The sequence below is a fragment of the Camelus ferus genome, chromosome 20 (genome assembly GCF_009834535.1).
Source record: "Camelus ferus isolate YT-003-E chromosome 20, BCGSAC_Cfer_1.0, whole genome shotgun sequence".
NCBI classification, from domain to species: Eukaryota; Metazoa; Chordata; class Mammalia; order Artiodactyla; family Camelidae; genus Camelus; species Camelus ferus.
In genome coordinates, this window is record NC_045715.1 from 26,540,602 (window position 1) to 26,556,475 (window position 15,874).

Here is a 15,874-nt window from a genome sequence, read left to right on the forward strand (position 1 = left end):
CATTTACTCCACATGTATGGATGTGACTGTAAGTAATGTATGATATCATTTCGCATGCCTTACACTTTATGTAAATATTACCGTGCTGCACGTAACTGCAACGTGTCTTTTTTTTTCACACTATGTTTTTGAGATTATTTATATTGCTTCTTGCGGCTGTAGCTCATCAATTTTCATAGATATTTATAGTATTTCAGTAAAGGAATATATCACAATTTATGTTATCTACGTCTTCTGTTGATGGACATTTAGGATTTTTTACTGTGTACATTATAAATCTCTGGGCACATATGGGAGAGCTTCTATGTAGTGTGCACTTAGCATTGGGTGGTTGTCGAGTAAGTGCATCTTCCCCTTTCGTATGTTGCTAAACGGCTCTTTAGAGTACTTGTACAAATTCTCATCAGCTACATACCTAAGTTCCTGTTTCCGCACATTTTTGTCACTATGCGTGTAGTATTGCCAGACACTTTAATTTTGCCAATCTGGGAGGTGTAACACGGCATCTCATCCAGTTCTCACCTGTATCTTCATGATTATTAGTGAGGTCGATCATCTTTGTACATGTATATTGGCTGTTGGGCTTTCCTCTTCTGTGAATCATTTATTCACATTCTTGCCATGTTTCAGGTGAGCTGTTTTTCTTTTCCTTATTGATTTGCAGGCTTCTGTGCATATTCTGGATGTGAACCCTTTGTTAGCTACATGCAATGCACAGGTTTTCTCCCAACCTAGGTCATGTTTTTCACTTTGTGATGTTCTTTTTGTTAAATGAAAGTTTTAAATTTCAATATTTCATTATCAACTGTTTTTGCTATGAGTTTATTTTTGTGTCTTCTTCAAGAAAATCTATTTTACCTAAAGCCATAGGGATACTTGCCTGTATGTTCTTATAAAAATTTTGTAGCTTTGCTTTCTACATTTAGGTTGATTTTATTTTGCAGGAAGTGTGAGATGTGGATATAATTTAAATTTTTTTTTATGGCTAACCATGCAAGATTTGCTGTTAAATTCTGTTACATAATATACTTTCATATATAAAATCTGTCTTTTTCTGGGCTATTGGTTAAAAACATTTGTCTCCTTGACTATACACATGGCAATACCACACTGCGTTCATTACTATATCTTAAGAAATTTTGGCATCTAGATAGAACAAGCCCCTTCCATCTTGTTCTCTTCCAAAATAGGCTAGTTTTTTCATATAAATTTTAGACCTGGCTTGTAAAATTCTACCAAAGGTCCTCCTCAAGTTTTAACTGGAAATAAATTTGATTAAAAGGTTAATTTGGTAAGACATGAAAGTAATGATATTGAATCATCACATCCATGAACATGCTACGGCTTCCACTGATTCCTTTTAATGCAGATTTATGGTTTTCTCTATAAATATCTTACAAGTTTTTAATTAGATTTTGTTCCCAGAATTTTAAAGTTTTTGTTGCCATTATAAATGGAATTTTTGTAAAACTGCATTTTCTAATTATTGGCTTTTGATGTATAGGAAAGCAATTTACTTTTATGCATGGATTACATAGCAAATAATTTTCTCAACATTAATTTGGTTATCTGTTTATCTGTTATTAAACACTCCTGGATGGTCTATGTGAGCAATCACATTGTCTGCAAGTAATGACAGATGTTCTTATTTTCAATCCTCATAAGTTTTAAAAAATCCTGCCTTTGTCCTTGCTAGAACCTCTGAGTACAGTGCTTAAGACATTCTTATCTTATTCCTTCTAAAATTTCACCTTTAAAATGTGTGCTGTAGTTCGGGTTGATAACCCTTAATCTCTTTAGGAATGTTCACTTACATTCATAGTTTGATGAGTCTTTTCAAACTACCGATGAATGTTTAATGTTATCAAATATTTTTTCTGCATCTAGTGATGTGATCATATAATTTTTCTCTTTTAAACTGTGAATGTGATGAAGCACCTTAATTCATGTGATTTTAGTTTTTAGTATGAACTACTTCAGATATGCAAAAGGTATAAATAATACCTTGTACCTACTGCTTAGCATAAGTGAATGCCAATGTACCTACTACTTAGCTTAAGAAATAAAATATTAGACTCCCATTAAGCCCTCACCCCTGGATAGCCTCCCCTAAGTGAATTCCCCATTACCACTACCCTAAATTTAGTATTTATTTTTCCCATGGTTTTTTTTCCTTTTACTATTAATTTGTATATTTTCTAATGATAGATTATCCTTAAATTCCTGAAATAAATCCAGATAGGTCATGATACCACATATCATATTAGTGATCATATGGTTATAAGGCAAAGTTCCTAAAACAGAAATTAGCAGGCTGAATCCAATTTTTATTCTTCTTCCAATATTTGGTAAACAAAAAAACCCATCAAGTTGATCTGTCTGTCTTTCCTTCTTTCCTTCCTTCCTTCTCTCCTTCCCTCCCTCCTTTCCTTTTTCTCTATTTCTCTCTCTCCTTTTGGTAGCTTTGTTATTATTGAGTCAATTTATGTATTAGTTGCAGATATATTCATGTTTTTCAGTTCTTCTTGCATTAGTTTCAGTGTTATGTTTTTCTAGGAAATTGTCCATTTTGTTTAAGTTTTCAAATTTATTGCCATTCAAGCACTTTGTTATTATTTTAAGATATCGACTGTACATACTTACTGTTAAGTCCTCTTTTCATTTTAAATATTATTGTATTGATACGGCCTTCTTTATTCGTTTCTTCATGAATCTTTCCAGAGATCTGTTCATCTTATTAATTATTAAAAATCAACTTCAGGTTTTGTTCTCTTTACTCTATCTTCGCTTTGTCTTTTGTTTTCACTCATTTTTATACTTTTTAGTTTCTGTCTTTCTATTTTTTTGGATTTATTTTATTGTTCATTTTCTAGGTTCTTAGCTTGGGGGTTACCAGACTAAGGGAGCTATGAATATCTGAATTTCAAATCCATATGAGGCAGAGCCTTAGAATTTCAAATTTTGAGAGAAACTACATCTTGTTCTACTAGAGTCCAGGCGAAGCAGACAAGCTTGCCCAGCATCTTCCTATGCCCGTAGACACCCCTGGCATCTTCACACTTCTGCTGGTTTTATGTTGGAGAGTGGGGAGGATGTCTTAGATTCATCATCTACCTTCCAAGGTCCCAGGCTTTGACTTCTATACCTTTGTTACAACCCCCTTCACCCCTCTACTCCAGGACAACAGCAGCCTCAGCCTTGTTTCCAGGCCCTGGAGAATTCCCTTACTTCCTTCAACCTCAGATATGTATTTCAAAAGATGCTTGTTCAATTTTATGTATGTGGGTTACACATTATCTGTGCCACATCAATAGGACCAGACGTTACAAGCATGACACTGAGTATTTTGAAATATGTCAGTGCTCCAAGAATGTCATTTAAACTCAGGGATTAAGTGAGTTTTAGCTGTTTGCTTTTTTCAAAACATTCTTAGAATTATCAAGCTGTGCAGGATGAAAATCCTTAGACAGGAACTATGGGAGTCATTCATTTGTGCCCTCCTTCTACCAAATTAATATTGATGCCACGTTTTCCACGTCTACTAAAGCTTTCAAGGTGAAGTCTAATCAAATTATCTTCTGTCTTATTGAACAGAAACTGCAAAACTAAGCCAACTTTTCATGATTTTAAGATTATTACAGTCACACCTCCCATCAAATTACTGTAGGAACTTTGGGATGAGAGCCATCCTTAGAAGATTTTGGCCCACACTCAAGTCACCACAGACTCTGGCCTGTTTGCCATTCTTTTATCATCTTGTCTCTCTGAGGTACCAATATTTGTAAAGAAAGCAAGTCAAATACTTGGTGATCCTGATCTTACAGGGCTGGCTCCATACTGTCCATTAAATTTTAAGCGTAAGATACAGGATATCCCATCCAGTTGTATTTTTGAGTGGTTTTGAGAATACTTTTCAATTGTCACTTGTGCTTCAGAAAAGCTCTGTACATAAAATAATGAACAGTAGTGTCAGTTTTTAGAAGCAATTATAACGGAGATCGGAAAACCACACTTGTCAATTACTAGATTACTCTGCAGCAGGAAGACCTCAACACTTGTTCAATTATCAGCTATTAGATTTTGACTTCTGGTTTCTCGTTTCTTTAAACCTCTCACAGACCTACATCAAACACATGATAATGTTCGTCTTTCTTCATTCTTCAAGTTCCTTCAAAGAAAAGTCTCTCTAAGCCAAATTTGAAGGGAAAAAACCCTCCAATGTCTAATATGTTTATTTTCCTTCAATTATGAAGTAATTTTTGTCTTCAGGCTAGTAAGTCCACTCCTGTCTTTCTCATTCTGCACAATGTCACCAAGCTGCTGGCAGGGTAAGGACAGCAGAAAAACTCATCCTAGGAGTTCAATTCCACTTGATTCCAGCCTTTGAATTGTGTCCTTTTCCAGTGGGGGCACCATGTGATGCTGGGATCTGACCAGGGCCTGGACTGTACACGGATGCTGCCTCACCTAGCGGTTTCTCCAGAAGAGAATTCCACCAGAGAAGCTCAGGCTCCCCGAGGCAGGCAGGACTGACGAAACAGTCACCCCATTATTCTTGGGTCCTCCTTTTCCTCTACTCTTCAATGGCATGATTTCAATGGAGGAAGGGCAAACACTCAAGAGGAAGTAATTAATATGGGTAACAGTGAATTTGAGATCTTTGGAGGGTGGGGGGAATTTGAGAAATTTGTAAGTGAAGCACCATTGGTACGATTTCCCATCTTTTTCATAATGCATGCCACCAAGCTTACACGAGCTTATTTTCCAGGGAAAATTTTTTTTAAGTAGAATGATTCGAACTTGAGAGTTTTACAAAATCGAAATATTTTACTTCAACATTTTCATTGCTGGCATGAGTTAATCCTTTGTTGCATTTTATTTGTAGAAGACTAAATAGAGAAAAGAAAAAAATCTGCATTTATGATGAGTAGCTGAATCATGTAACTTGCAAATATTCTTCCTTGAAAACAAGCACGTTGATAAAGAAGGAATCATTGTTATAAAACTAGAAGCTTGGCCATTTTTCCAAGCCAATTATTAATTTTCAAGCCAATTATTAATTTTTTTTTCAAATCTCTAGAATAAGTCACCAAACAGTTATGTAAAATATGGTTCTACTCAATAACGATTAGGACTTCTTTTTCTCTATAAGCTTTTATAAAAGATAATCTATTATTATTGTCTCTAGAAAGCTAAACTGATTTTCTGAAAGGCTACGACCTGCATATAAATGTAACTGTGTCTGATTCTACTGTCTGTGTCCTTAGGACTCACTGTGCATCTAACTGAGGGAATGATGGGTGACTGTAGATAAGAGCAGGGGCTCTGGAGTCAGACTGTCTGTGTCTGAATCCTGGCTCTGCTACTTCTGACACTATGACTCAGCTCAAGTTACTGAGCATTCTCTGCCTCAGTTTTGTCATCTGTAAAGTGGAGATAGAGATGGCATCTACACATGAGGTCGTTGTGAGAATTAAATGAGTTAACATGTTTGCAGTATTTAGAAGATTGCCTGGCTGGAAGAGTGAATGCCCCACAAGCTTTATTTCATCTTTGATATACTTCGATTTTTTTTTTAACATAGTCAGTTAAAAGTTGCTTACCAATCTGGGATCGATTTCTTCATTAAGAACAGCTTCATTCCTTATGAGTGCCACTCGTTGTGCAAATCTGCAGGTAGATATAGACTCCTAAGGAAACAAGGTAAGTCCTTAAAATGTTATGACATAGAGAGATAAAACTTTATTTTTGTTCACAGGAAAAACATGTACACCTAATGAGTGATGTGCATAAAACAATGAGAAAACATGCTTTCAAATTAGGGAGCTTTGCTCTGGAACATTATTTTGCATTAAAATTTTGTTTGGGCTTAATAAAATGAGTAATACACCAAGTATGGGAGATCCTGAGGTCCTAAATGACCATTGGTATATGCTTGTCAACTACTGATCTGTCAAACCAGAACCAAATATACAAACCATAATCATAGTAGATACCATAATCCATAAATATGAAAGATTACAAAATAAATATTTGTAATGGCCAAAAAGAGAGGCTTTTCAAGGCATCTTATGATGCTCCTGGGGCTTGGCCTTGTTTTGGGAGGTGGCCTACCACTTCCTGTTTTCCTCTCTTAGAGAAAGTCTGAATCCCAAATGTTAAGCTGAAATGCCTGAAACATCAGCTGACTCTAAAGCAATCCAGGAAAGCCATCTGGTAGCCAGCCCCTGACAAGCATCCTGGGTGAGGTGCCTAGGGACACATCTCGGGACACATCTTGGAGATGTGTCCAAGGCATCTAAGCAATCAGGAGCAAAACAGATCAGGAGAAGCTGGTGGGTCTCCTCTCTCATGCCTCTGGCTGAGGTAAATAATCCATCAGCAGGTCTTCCAAAATTTGTGTATAAGGTTTTCTTCAAACCAGGCTGTGCTATGTGAAGTCAGTTCTCAAATGGGGTAATAATAATGCTGGCAAATTATCTGAACTCTGAACCACTGAAGGCACACCCTAACCCAGCCGAGTAGATGGAAACCCACCCAGGACCCTTGATTCCATCTCACAAACTAGCAGTAAAAACTCAGACTGAGAGCTCCAGAAAGAAGGACCAACATACATCGATATTCCTTTTCTCTAAAGAGAGTGTTGCAATCATGGTTGTCATGCAGTTCCCTCCCAGACTATCTCTTAGGACACTGGTCATCATGGAGTTCCTGTACGGAATGTGTGAACGGTGTTTTTCTGAAAGGGCAACGATAACCTGTGGGGAAGGAGAGAAAAAAGAGCATTCACTTAGCAGAAAATGCACATCTGACACCTGAGCTGTGACTGCAATAAAAATACAAAATGCAGTGACCCCCCCCACAAACCTTGGGCTCAGAATACATATCTTCATAATATTCAGTATAAAAATGGTGAATATGAATGAAGCAAATGTAGCAAAAACATACTAGGATGAACTCTGTAATTTTTGGATAGATTATATAACTTGTACAGAATTGGATACAGTATTATTATGTTTTCAGTCACTGGGAAATTTGTATAAAAACTCAAGAGTATATCATGCCAGATTTAAAAAATCCTACCAAAATTGGTCTGTATGCCTCATCTTCAAGGTAAAAGAGGCAGAGTAGTAAATAAGAACCACAAGAAGCAACAGGGGTAAGTGGTGGAGACCCCGGATTCTGGTGCCAGGTTGTCCAGGTCCAGATTCTAGCCTTACCAGGGCATGCCACTCAACATTTCTGCCTCATTCTCCTCATCTGTAAAGCAGGGAAGAGACAGTATCTACATGTCAGTAGTTGGGATAATTAGAAGAGTTAAAATGTGCAAATTACTTTGAGTAGTAGCAGTGTTTAAGCAGTGTCTTAGGTACTTAATAGGAAGGCAGTAGATGGATGGGTGGGAAGATGGATGAAAGGCTGCTATGGGCTGTCCCCAAAGGGAGCCACCGGGGGTCCAGGGCTTTCTGGGGAGGATGAATCCAGTGCTTAGATGCCTATTGCAAAGCATCAGGAATAGATCACCCACAGATGTGACACGTGACTTCAGGCCCCTTGCTTCTCCTTTTGTCCTCTCATGGTCTCCTCTCTGCACAGCAGCCAGAGGAATCTTTATAAAATGTTTGTTACACCAAATCACTGCTTATAACCTTCCCAATGCACTTAGATAATGACCCAACCCCCGTGTGACCTGGCTCCTGTCTACCTATCTCGCTGCGCCTTCCATGGAGCTTTCGTGGTCCACACTGGCCTTGCTGTTGCTTTCTCACACCAAGTGTAGCCCCACGTCACACCCTTTGAACCTGCTTCTTTTTACCTGGGATACTCTTGCCCCAGATTTTCTTACAGCTTCCTGCTTCTCATCAATCAAATCTTTGCCCAAGTTTTATTTTCTCACAAGGGCTTTCCCTGAATCCTCTATCAAAAGTAACACCCTGAAATCCAGGCTTTTGCTCTGTTTTATTTTTCTTCTGATACTTACCACTATTTGAAATTTTACTTATTTACTTGCTTGTTATCCGCCTCCCCACTAGACTTTCTGCTCCACAAGGCAGAAACAAAGGACTTTGTTTCTCTTATTCATGGCTCTATCCCCACTGCCAAGAATAGTGTCCCGCACCCAGTACGTGTGGTGGAAACTAAGTGTCTCTCTCAGCTCTTGTGACAGCCCCCATTCTAGTTCTGCTTCCTACGAAGTTACATTTCCTAGTCTCTCTTACAGCTCACAGTTTGTGTGAGACCTGGCTCCATCAGGCAGACACCCCCGTGTGGGGTCTGGAGGTGAGTAATGAGAGGTGGTGGTCACAAGAAGGGAGTCCAGATTTGTAGGAGAGTGTGGTGGCAAAGGCATCAAGTTCTTTTGAGGCAGCTTCAGGGAAGTTTCTGGAATCTAGGACCTAATGTTCTAAGTGCCAAGTGGGGATTACAGTAGCCTTTTACAGAGCGGTTCAGTGGTGTGGTTAGAAGTGTCTCTCAGTTGCTCTCCTCTGAGCTGTGTAGTATCCAAGCCCAGTTTTCTAATTTTTCTTGAGATTCTTTACGTTTAATAAGCTCTATGTGGCTTAAATTAGCTAGAGTGACTTTCCCAGTCTGCAACTGAGAAATCTGGCTAACACAACATATGTTCAACACTTTTTTCAACTGTGAAGGAATGAATGAGTAGATTAATTAGTTTTACCTGGGAAAGCAGTGTGAGGGCCTTAGTATTGAATGGCATTTGGGACAACTAGGTTTCAATGTAATTGGAAAGAAAGTGAGGAATATGGTGGACCCAAGTGTGAGTGGCAAGGTGGTAGCATGGGGTACTGAGCAGAGGTCCAGGTCCTAAGAGCCAAGAGGACAGATACCTGAGACAGGCAAGAAAGGCCCAAATACCAGACACCAGACCAAACACGGGTTGGTCTGACAGATATGCAGAGAGAGTGGCATTATTGTTTATCAATCACCAACCCTTTCTAAGTACTTTTAAGTTCTTTCACAAACGAATGTCACTATTTTTTTTCCTGATCTAGGAAATAATATTGATATCTTTTCTAATCAACAGTTTTATTGACAACTTAGATGATACAAAGGAGACTATACTTGTTAAACTTCCCTTTGGTATTAAATTAAATGGTGTGTTTGTTAATTTGCTTTTGGTTGTAGTAACAGAAAAATGTAACTCAAACTGGCTTTAATCATAGGGAAATGTACTGGCTTATGTTAAGTATAAAAGGAAATGCTTTAGGTTAGAACTGACCCAAAGGTCAGGGACCTTTTAGCCAAGGTAATGGTTTTTGCCAGTTTCTCTGCTCTATCTTCCAGCTGGTAGAAGTCTGCCTCTCCTTGGGGCCATAGAATGCCTACAAAATGCCCTGATGTTACATACTTCCATCCTCATAACTGACGTGAGGAAGCTCTCTAATCCTTAAACGTGAGTCCTGAGCTTCACTAGGGACCAACTTGGGTCATGGGCCATTGCTGAATCAATTACTATATCCTGGAGAAAGACTGGCTCGAATCAGCTTAGACCAGTAAGGGTGTCCTTCTGCAGCTGGGATGAGCTTCTGGCTGCTACCCCAGAAATAAATGCTGTAGAGGCAATCCTAATGTCCATTCCAGAAAGGGTTATAAAATTGTTGAAGAGAATAATCAAAATTTCAAATGAGATTATGGATTAGAAAATACAGTCTTTAAAAATGGGGGAAATGAAGGCAGTGAATGAAAAAAGAAAGAACCCAGGACTTAAAGTCAGAATCTAGCTGTCCCATTTATATGATCATAGGCAAAACTCTTATTACCCTCAGTTTCTCCACCTGTAAAAGTGGGATTAGAATGCTTGCCTATCTCACAGAAATGATTTAAAGATCATTAGATGGACTATTACTCAGCCATAAAAAAGAATGAAATAATGCCATTTGCAGCAACATGGATGGACCTAGAGATTATCATACTAGGTAAAGTAAGTCAGACAGAGAAAGACAAATATTATATAATATCATTTATATGTAGAATCTAAAAAAAAAAAAGACAAACAAACTTATTTACAAAACAGAAACAGATGCCCAGACATAGAAAACAAACTTATGGTTACCAGTGGGGAAAGGGATGAGGAGGGATAAATTGGGAGTATGGGATTAACAGATGCACACCACTATATACAAAACTGACCCCTGGGACAGATACAGACCTTCATAGTGACCCAGAAATGGCCACTATTTGAGAGAGAGGCAGCAGTAGATTATTTTTGGTGAGGCTGCTTTGTGTTCTCTAAATTGGGCAGAAACCAAATGACCCGAATGGCACGGGGTAAGGAGGTGTTCAAACAACCTGGATTTTTTTTTTAACATTTACTTCCATTTTGGATTTCATGCATAAATGCAGTAACATGTTCCAGAAGGCATTCTTTAAGCAACACAGAGTGGAACCTCACATTACACTTAATGATATTTCCAAGTACCTAGAAACTATGCCTGAAATCAATAATTCAGCTTGCTATTTACTGAACTAAGGAGAATTTCTTTTATAGAGCTCAGAAGTCCATGGAAGATCATCCCCTGAAAATGGACAAAGATCTGAGTGTTACAATTAGCACCAGCACCATTAGCTTTTCCTCTTGAACACAGCACATCCAGTGGAAGCCAAGTGTTACATGACATTCTGAAAAAAGTCCCTCTCATATTGGATAACTGGCTGAAGGTGACCCAGGTTCTGATTTCTGCAGAAGCAGAGAGCAAACATTCTGTTTCCAGTGGTTTCTCACTTGGTGTTTGGACTGACGGACCCAGGGTCACACGAGGAGCACTTGGTGAGGCTTATAGTCAGGACAAGTATGCATGGCCCTTTCCTTTTTCTCCATAGACTGGATTTCTAGGGCCAAGATGTACCCTGTTATTGTGGCTTAAAATGTTTTCGAGGAGACTTTTTGGAAAAAGTACTGCATACACAAGGAAAACTCCAAAACCAACAGTACTCTGGCAGACAGAAATTTATTTATTTATGAGCACAATAAGGTGCATTTAACTCAAAAAGGCTGTACCCTGCAAGCAGGTGTAAGGCCTGACAATTATGGCCAGAAGGGCAGTTGCAGTTCTGCATGAAATTCCTATGAGCCATGTGGGCTAGTTAACGTCAGAGAGGTGACCAAACTGTCTATTTCCTGGCCCATCTCCATCTTATATATTGAAACTGACACAGAGACGATATAATCAATCACTGATACCTGCGTGCATTTTTGTTACGGCATTGATCTTACTCATTGGGAGTATTTGTTTCCATGCTTTGCTCTTTCACTGATGAAGTGGTTGCACGGATTATTTCTCAGTCATACTCTATCCCCATTGCCTAATATAGCTCGTAGCACCCGGTGGATGCTCAATCACTGCCTGTTGAATGAATGAGTGAATAAGTGAATGAAGCTAATTAAACTAAACTATGTTATACTTCCAGTCTCATTAGCCTCATAAAAAAGCACTTCATGATGAAAATTTGTTAGTAAAAGTCCCTCAATTCTGTTATTTCATCAACAGTATCTACCCAGTCTTTTTAGTATTCTCATTCCTATGACCTCTTTGGTTCCCTCTCACTTATCTCTTTCCGTGTAGAATTCCAAAATTTCTCAACCATCCACCTACTTTCTGTCGAGCAGCAGCTCCTAGATTTACTCAGCCCCACACATTCATGTCCACACACTGCGGTCTTCCATATTGATGTTCGTCTTTGCTTTCACACTAATCTTCTTCTCCTCCTTGCTCCATTATTCTATGCCATAACCTCAATGCAGACCCTGGTATATCAGTGCAAATAGCTAACAGCTGCAGTGATGCAGTGGTGGCCTATGAAACAGATAAGTTACATTCGGAGAGCCAAAGGTCAACAACATGTGAATGCCACTATGACCCTGGGTATATCAATCCCCCAGACTGGAGCTACAGGCTGACAGACTTCCAGTCCCCACTGCCTGACATGCTCCAACCCCATTCTGGCTGGGCTCACTCCTACTCATTCCTCAGGTCTCTGCTTAATATCAGCCCTGAGAGAACTTTCATTAACTCTCCCGTCCTCTGTCTAAGTCCAATCCCCCATGACAAGCTCTCCTCACCCCTTGGACTTGCTCTGCACAGCTCTCATCGGGATTACAGCCACATACTTCACGAATACTTATTCAGTGCCTATCTCCCTACCCTGGACATGAGACCTTCGGGGCAAGGACTGTTTCTGCTTTGTTCAGCACTATGCTCCAGTGCCTAGCCCAGGTCTCAGCATGTAACTGTTCCTTCTAAGTATTTGTTAAATAAATAAACTAGCTATATAAAAAATCAAATGCCACATAGCCACTGAGATTCACATGAGGCTAATGTTACAAGAATTTTGAAGAGAAGTAATGTAAGGAGAGGAATAGTTTTAATGATAAGCAATGGCTTGAAAAGTTTGCGTAGAACGAAAAAACAGAAAGGATTAGGAGCAGAATGTTTTTCTTGAGTGATTTTAATTGGTGGAAATTTTGATTCAACTAACAAATATGAATATAATTTTGTATGAATGGATGGACATAATGGGAATTAAAAGACAGTGCTACCATCTGAAACAAGTAGTTACATTTTGAAATAAAGCACTTTGAATAGAGTCCATTTTACTTTCATATCAATGTTATATAAATGTCCTATTAAGTAAAAAGATCTGTTAAGTAAAAATGGTGTGTAATATTTGAGCAAGAAAGAGCTCAGGAAGGGTGAGTATTATTAGAAGCACTAAAATGATCCAAACATCATGAACATAAAATGATCTTAAATCTCTGGTTGCTGCATTACTGGGATTCATTTGGTCAGAGCCTAACTGTGTGTGCCTTGTTCACATGGATTTCCCTTAGGTTTCTCCCAATATGCTTTTTCAGCCAACTTGACCATCAGAAAGCATTTAACATCAGGACAGCATCATTCGCAAAGGGGTTCATTAGGCAGCAAAAAAAAAAAAAAAGTTTTTTTTGTTTTTCTCAAACCTTTCAGTCTCCAACATTCATTAACAAATCCTTCTGCCTCGCCAATATCCTCTGTACTTCTCCACTCCAGTTTCTGGTCATGTTTCTCTCTCTCTCTCTTTTTAAGAATTTGGAAGTAGTTGCTATCTTTAACATTCAACTCACAGCACTTATACTCACAGAGCTGAAAGAAACTTAAGAAATCATCTAATTCAATCCACTCATTTTAGAGATGAGAATTATTTTCTTCTGGAAGATTTATTTAGCAAAATTCAGTTGAGTATTCTCTGTCCTTGGAGTAAAATTTGGAAATTAAAAATTGAGCTTACACTGGGGTTGACTGTGATAAACTTGAGGTTGGGACAGGGAGGGGAAATTAAAGAAAAGAGAACCACTGCAGGGAACAGAATCACCAACTAGATAAAGTCACTACCAACGGAGAAGATACTGGTCATCTTCACATGTTCTCATAGCTAATATACCAGACTGAAAAAAATAGGCCATGGAGGCCATTTTTAATCTATAGTCACACCTACTACTAATTTTATAATAAAAACAATAAGGCGCAGTGAAAAAAAAGCACGGGCTTTGGAGCCAAGCAATTCCAGGTTCAAAGCCTCATCTCACTACTAGCTGTGTAAACTTGGGAAGGCCTGGGGAACACCTGACTTATAAAAACTGTAAGAGGGGGGTAATGTCTAATACCTACAGTGCAGAGCTGTTGTGAGCTTTAAACGAAGTGGTTTATACAAAATAAACACCAGTGTTTATAGCAGCATTATTCACAATAGCCAAAAGGTGGGAACAACCGTGTCCATGGACAGATGAATCGATACACAAACTATCATATATTTATAGCATATCTATACACACACAAGGGGATGTTATTCAGCCTCAAAAAGGGAGGAAATTCTGATACAGGCTAAAACATGGGTGGAATTATGCTAAATGAAATAAATCAAACACAAAAGCATAAATATTGTATAATTCCACTTATTTGCGTATCTAGAATAGGCAAATTCACAGAGACAGGAAGTAGAACAGAGGCTGTCGGGGGCTGGGAGTATAAAGAGATGGGAAGTTATTATTTAACGGGCACAGAGTTTCTGTCTGGGGTTATGAAAGCTCTGGAAATGGATGGTGGTGATGGTTGTACAACATTTTGAAGATACTTAATGCGACTGAGTTGTACACTTAAAAATCAGTGAAATGGTAAATTTTATGTCATATGTAGTTGGCCACAATAAAAGAAGAGAAACAGAACCAAAAAAAAATCCCAACAGTGCTAGTAGAATGCCTGATGTGAAGTACGTAGTCAAAAACTGGCCGGTAGAGATACATTCCACTCCGCCCGCTTACCTGTTCTAAGTAATGCAGTGACAAGTTGATGTACTTGGCCTCTGTTAGAAGCTGGCCCCCTACTCCTGTCTTCGCAACTCGTTCTGAACCAGCCAGGTCAACCAAATGAAGTTTGGCACGTCGGACAGTTGCGGATCCTGGCTCCTTGCTTGATAAGTGAATGGTGAAAATGCAGTGGGAACGGGTTGAAGCTTGGTTCATAGGAGTCTATGCAAAATACATTGTAAAACAAAAGTAATGTGAACAATGAGAATTTTTCAAGGATATCAAGAGACTTAAATTTATATTTCCAGTGATAAGACATTTCTCAGGAAGCAAACACTGTCCAGTGGAGTAAAAACACTTGTAGCTGAGACCCTTCATGTGAATTATTTTCAATGCATTACCTCTTGAATGACTGATAACCAATGTGAGTGGGTTCATTCCGAAAGTGAGAAAAGAGTTTGAATTAGGTGAACCTTGGGTCTTCTTAACCAATATATATCTTTATTTCATTACCTGACCACAATCTATCACATTGGCTAGCCATATTGAAAATGTTCTATGTGAATTTCATGGTAAAAGAGGTGAGAATGGGTGCATAGAGAGAATTCGTTACACAATTGTACACACAATCCACAGACAAGTACATCCAATATCACTGCAACTACCCAAAACTGAACTGGGGGTCCCGGCCAATGTAATAAATAAGAAAAAATACAAGGCACAGTGGCAGGAAAAGAAGAAATCAAAGTGTCATTACATACAGAAAGTATTGTGGTTTACATAGAAAATGCAAGATCATCTATGAACAAACTGTTAAGGACTAAAAAGATTAGCAGGGTTGCAAGATCAATATGAGAAATCAATAACATTCTAATAACCCAGCAACAATTAATCAGGAAATATAATATTATTCATAATAGCAACAAAGATGATGAGATAATAAGAGATTAATCTTATAAAAGATGCATAATTTTCAGGGAAATGATAAAATAATATTTTATTACAAAATATTGAATACAAAATGAAAACCTGAATAAGTGGTGTGCCAGATATTAATATACCATTTTTTGGATGGGAAAATTCAAAATTAATTTCTATATTAATCTCTCTTTATAAAACTATCTATTCAGTGCAACGGAAATAAAAATGCCACTTGTTTTGTTTGCAGAACAAAACAAATTAATTCTAAACATCAGATGGAAGAGCAAATATCAAAAAATAACCAAAAACAATTCTGTGAAAAAATCGTAAGGAAAGGGGTCTTGTCCTGCTTTATGTCAGGGAATAATCATAATGCCACAGTAATTAAAACAGTGTGGTACTGGTGCAGGAGAAGATAACTAGGTCAGTGAAACACACTGTGCTCATTTAAGGAACTCTGTATAGGGAACGGGTGACGTCACACCACAGTGGAGAAAGGATGGACTCGTTAACAAACAGTGTAGGAATAACGGGCTAGCCATCTTGAAAAAATAAATTTAGACTGCTTTCTCATGCTATATACACAAATTAATTCCAGAATGCACTGAAGACTTGTGTGTAAAATAACACAGATTTAACATTAGTAAAAGAAAA

The 15,874-nt window shown here is 38.2% G+C and overlaps 1 protein-coding gene and 1 long non-coding RNA gene across 11 annotated transcripts in view; one reads left to right on the forward strand and one right to left on the reverse strand.

The window, feature by feature from the left end:
• The window catches only part of KIF6 (kinesin family member 6), a 296,241-nt gene that overhangs the window by 179,531 nt on the left and 100,836 nt on the right, over window positions 1–15,874 (reverse strand). For 7 of the 9 annotated variants that reach the window (XM_032463003.1, XM_014564323.2, XM_032463004.1 and 4 more), the window contains exons 7-9: window positions 14,315–14,521; window positions 6,615–6,758; window positions 5,604–5,690 (exon numbers count right to left, since the gene is read on the reverse strand). In XM_032463003.1, coding sequence (XP_032318894.1) covers window positions 5,604–5,690; window positions 6,615–6,758; window positions 14,315–14,521 — 438 coding nt within the window. Of the gene's footprint in view, window positions 1–5,603; window positions 5,691–6,614; window positions 6,759–7,083; window positions 7,934–14,314; window positions 14,522–15,874 lie in introns of those variants that run through there. The other 2 variants (XM_032463008.1, XM_032463009.1) reach the window with 2 other exon arrangements.
• Window positions 1–15,874, forward strand: part of LOC116658268 — a 100,568-nt gene that overhangs the window by 11,188 nt on the left and 73,506 nt on the right. The gene's annotated exons all lie outside the window — the stretch shown is intronic.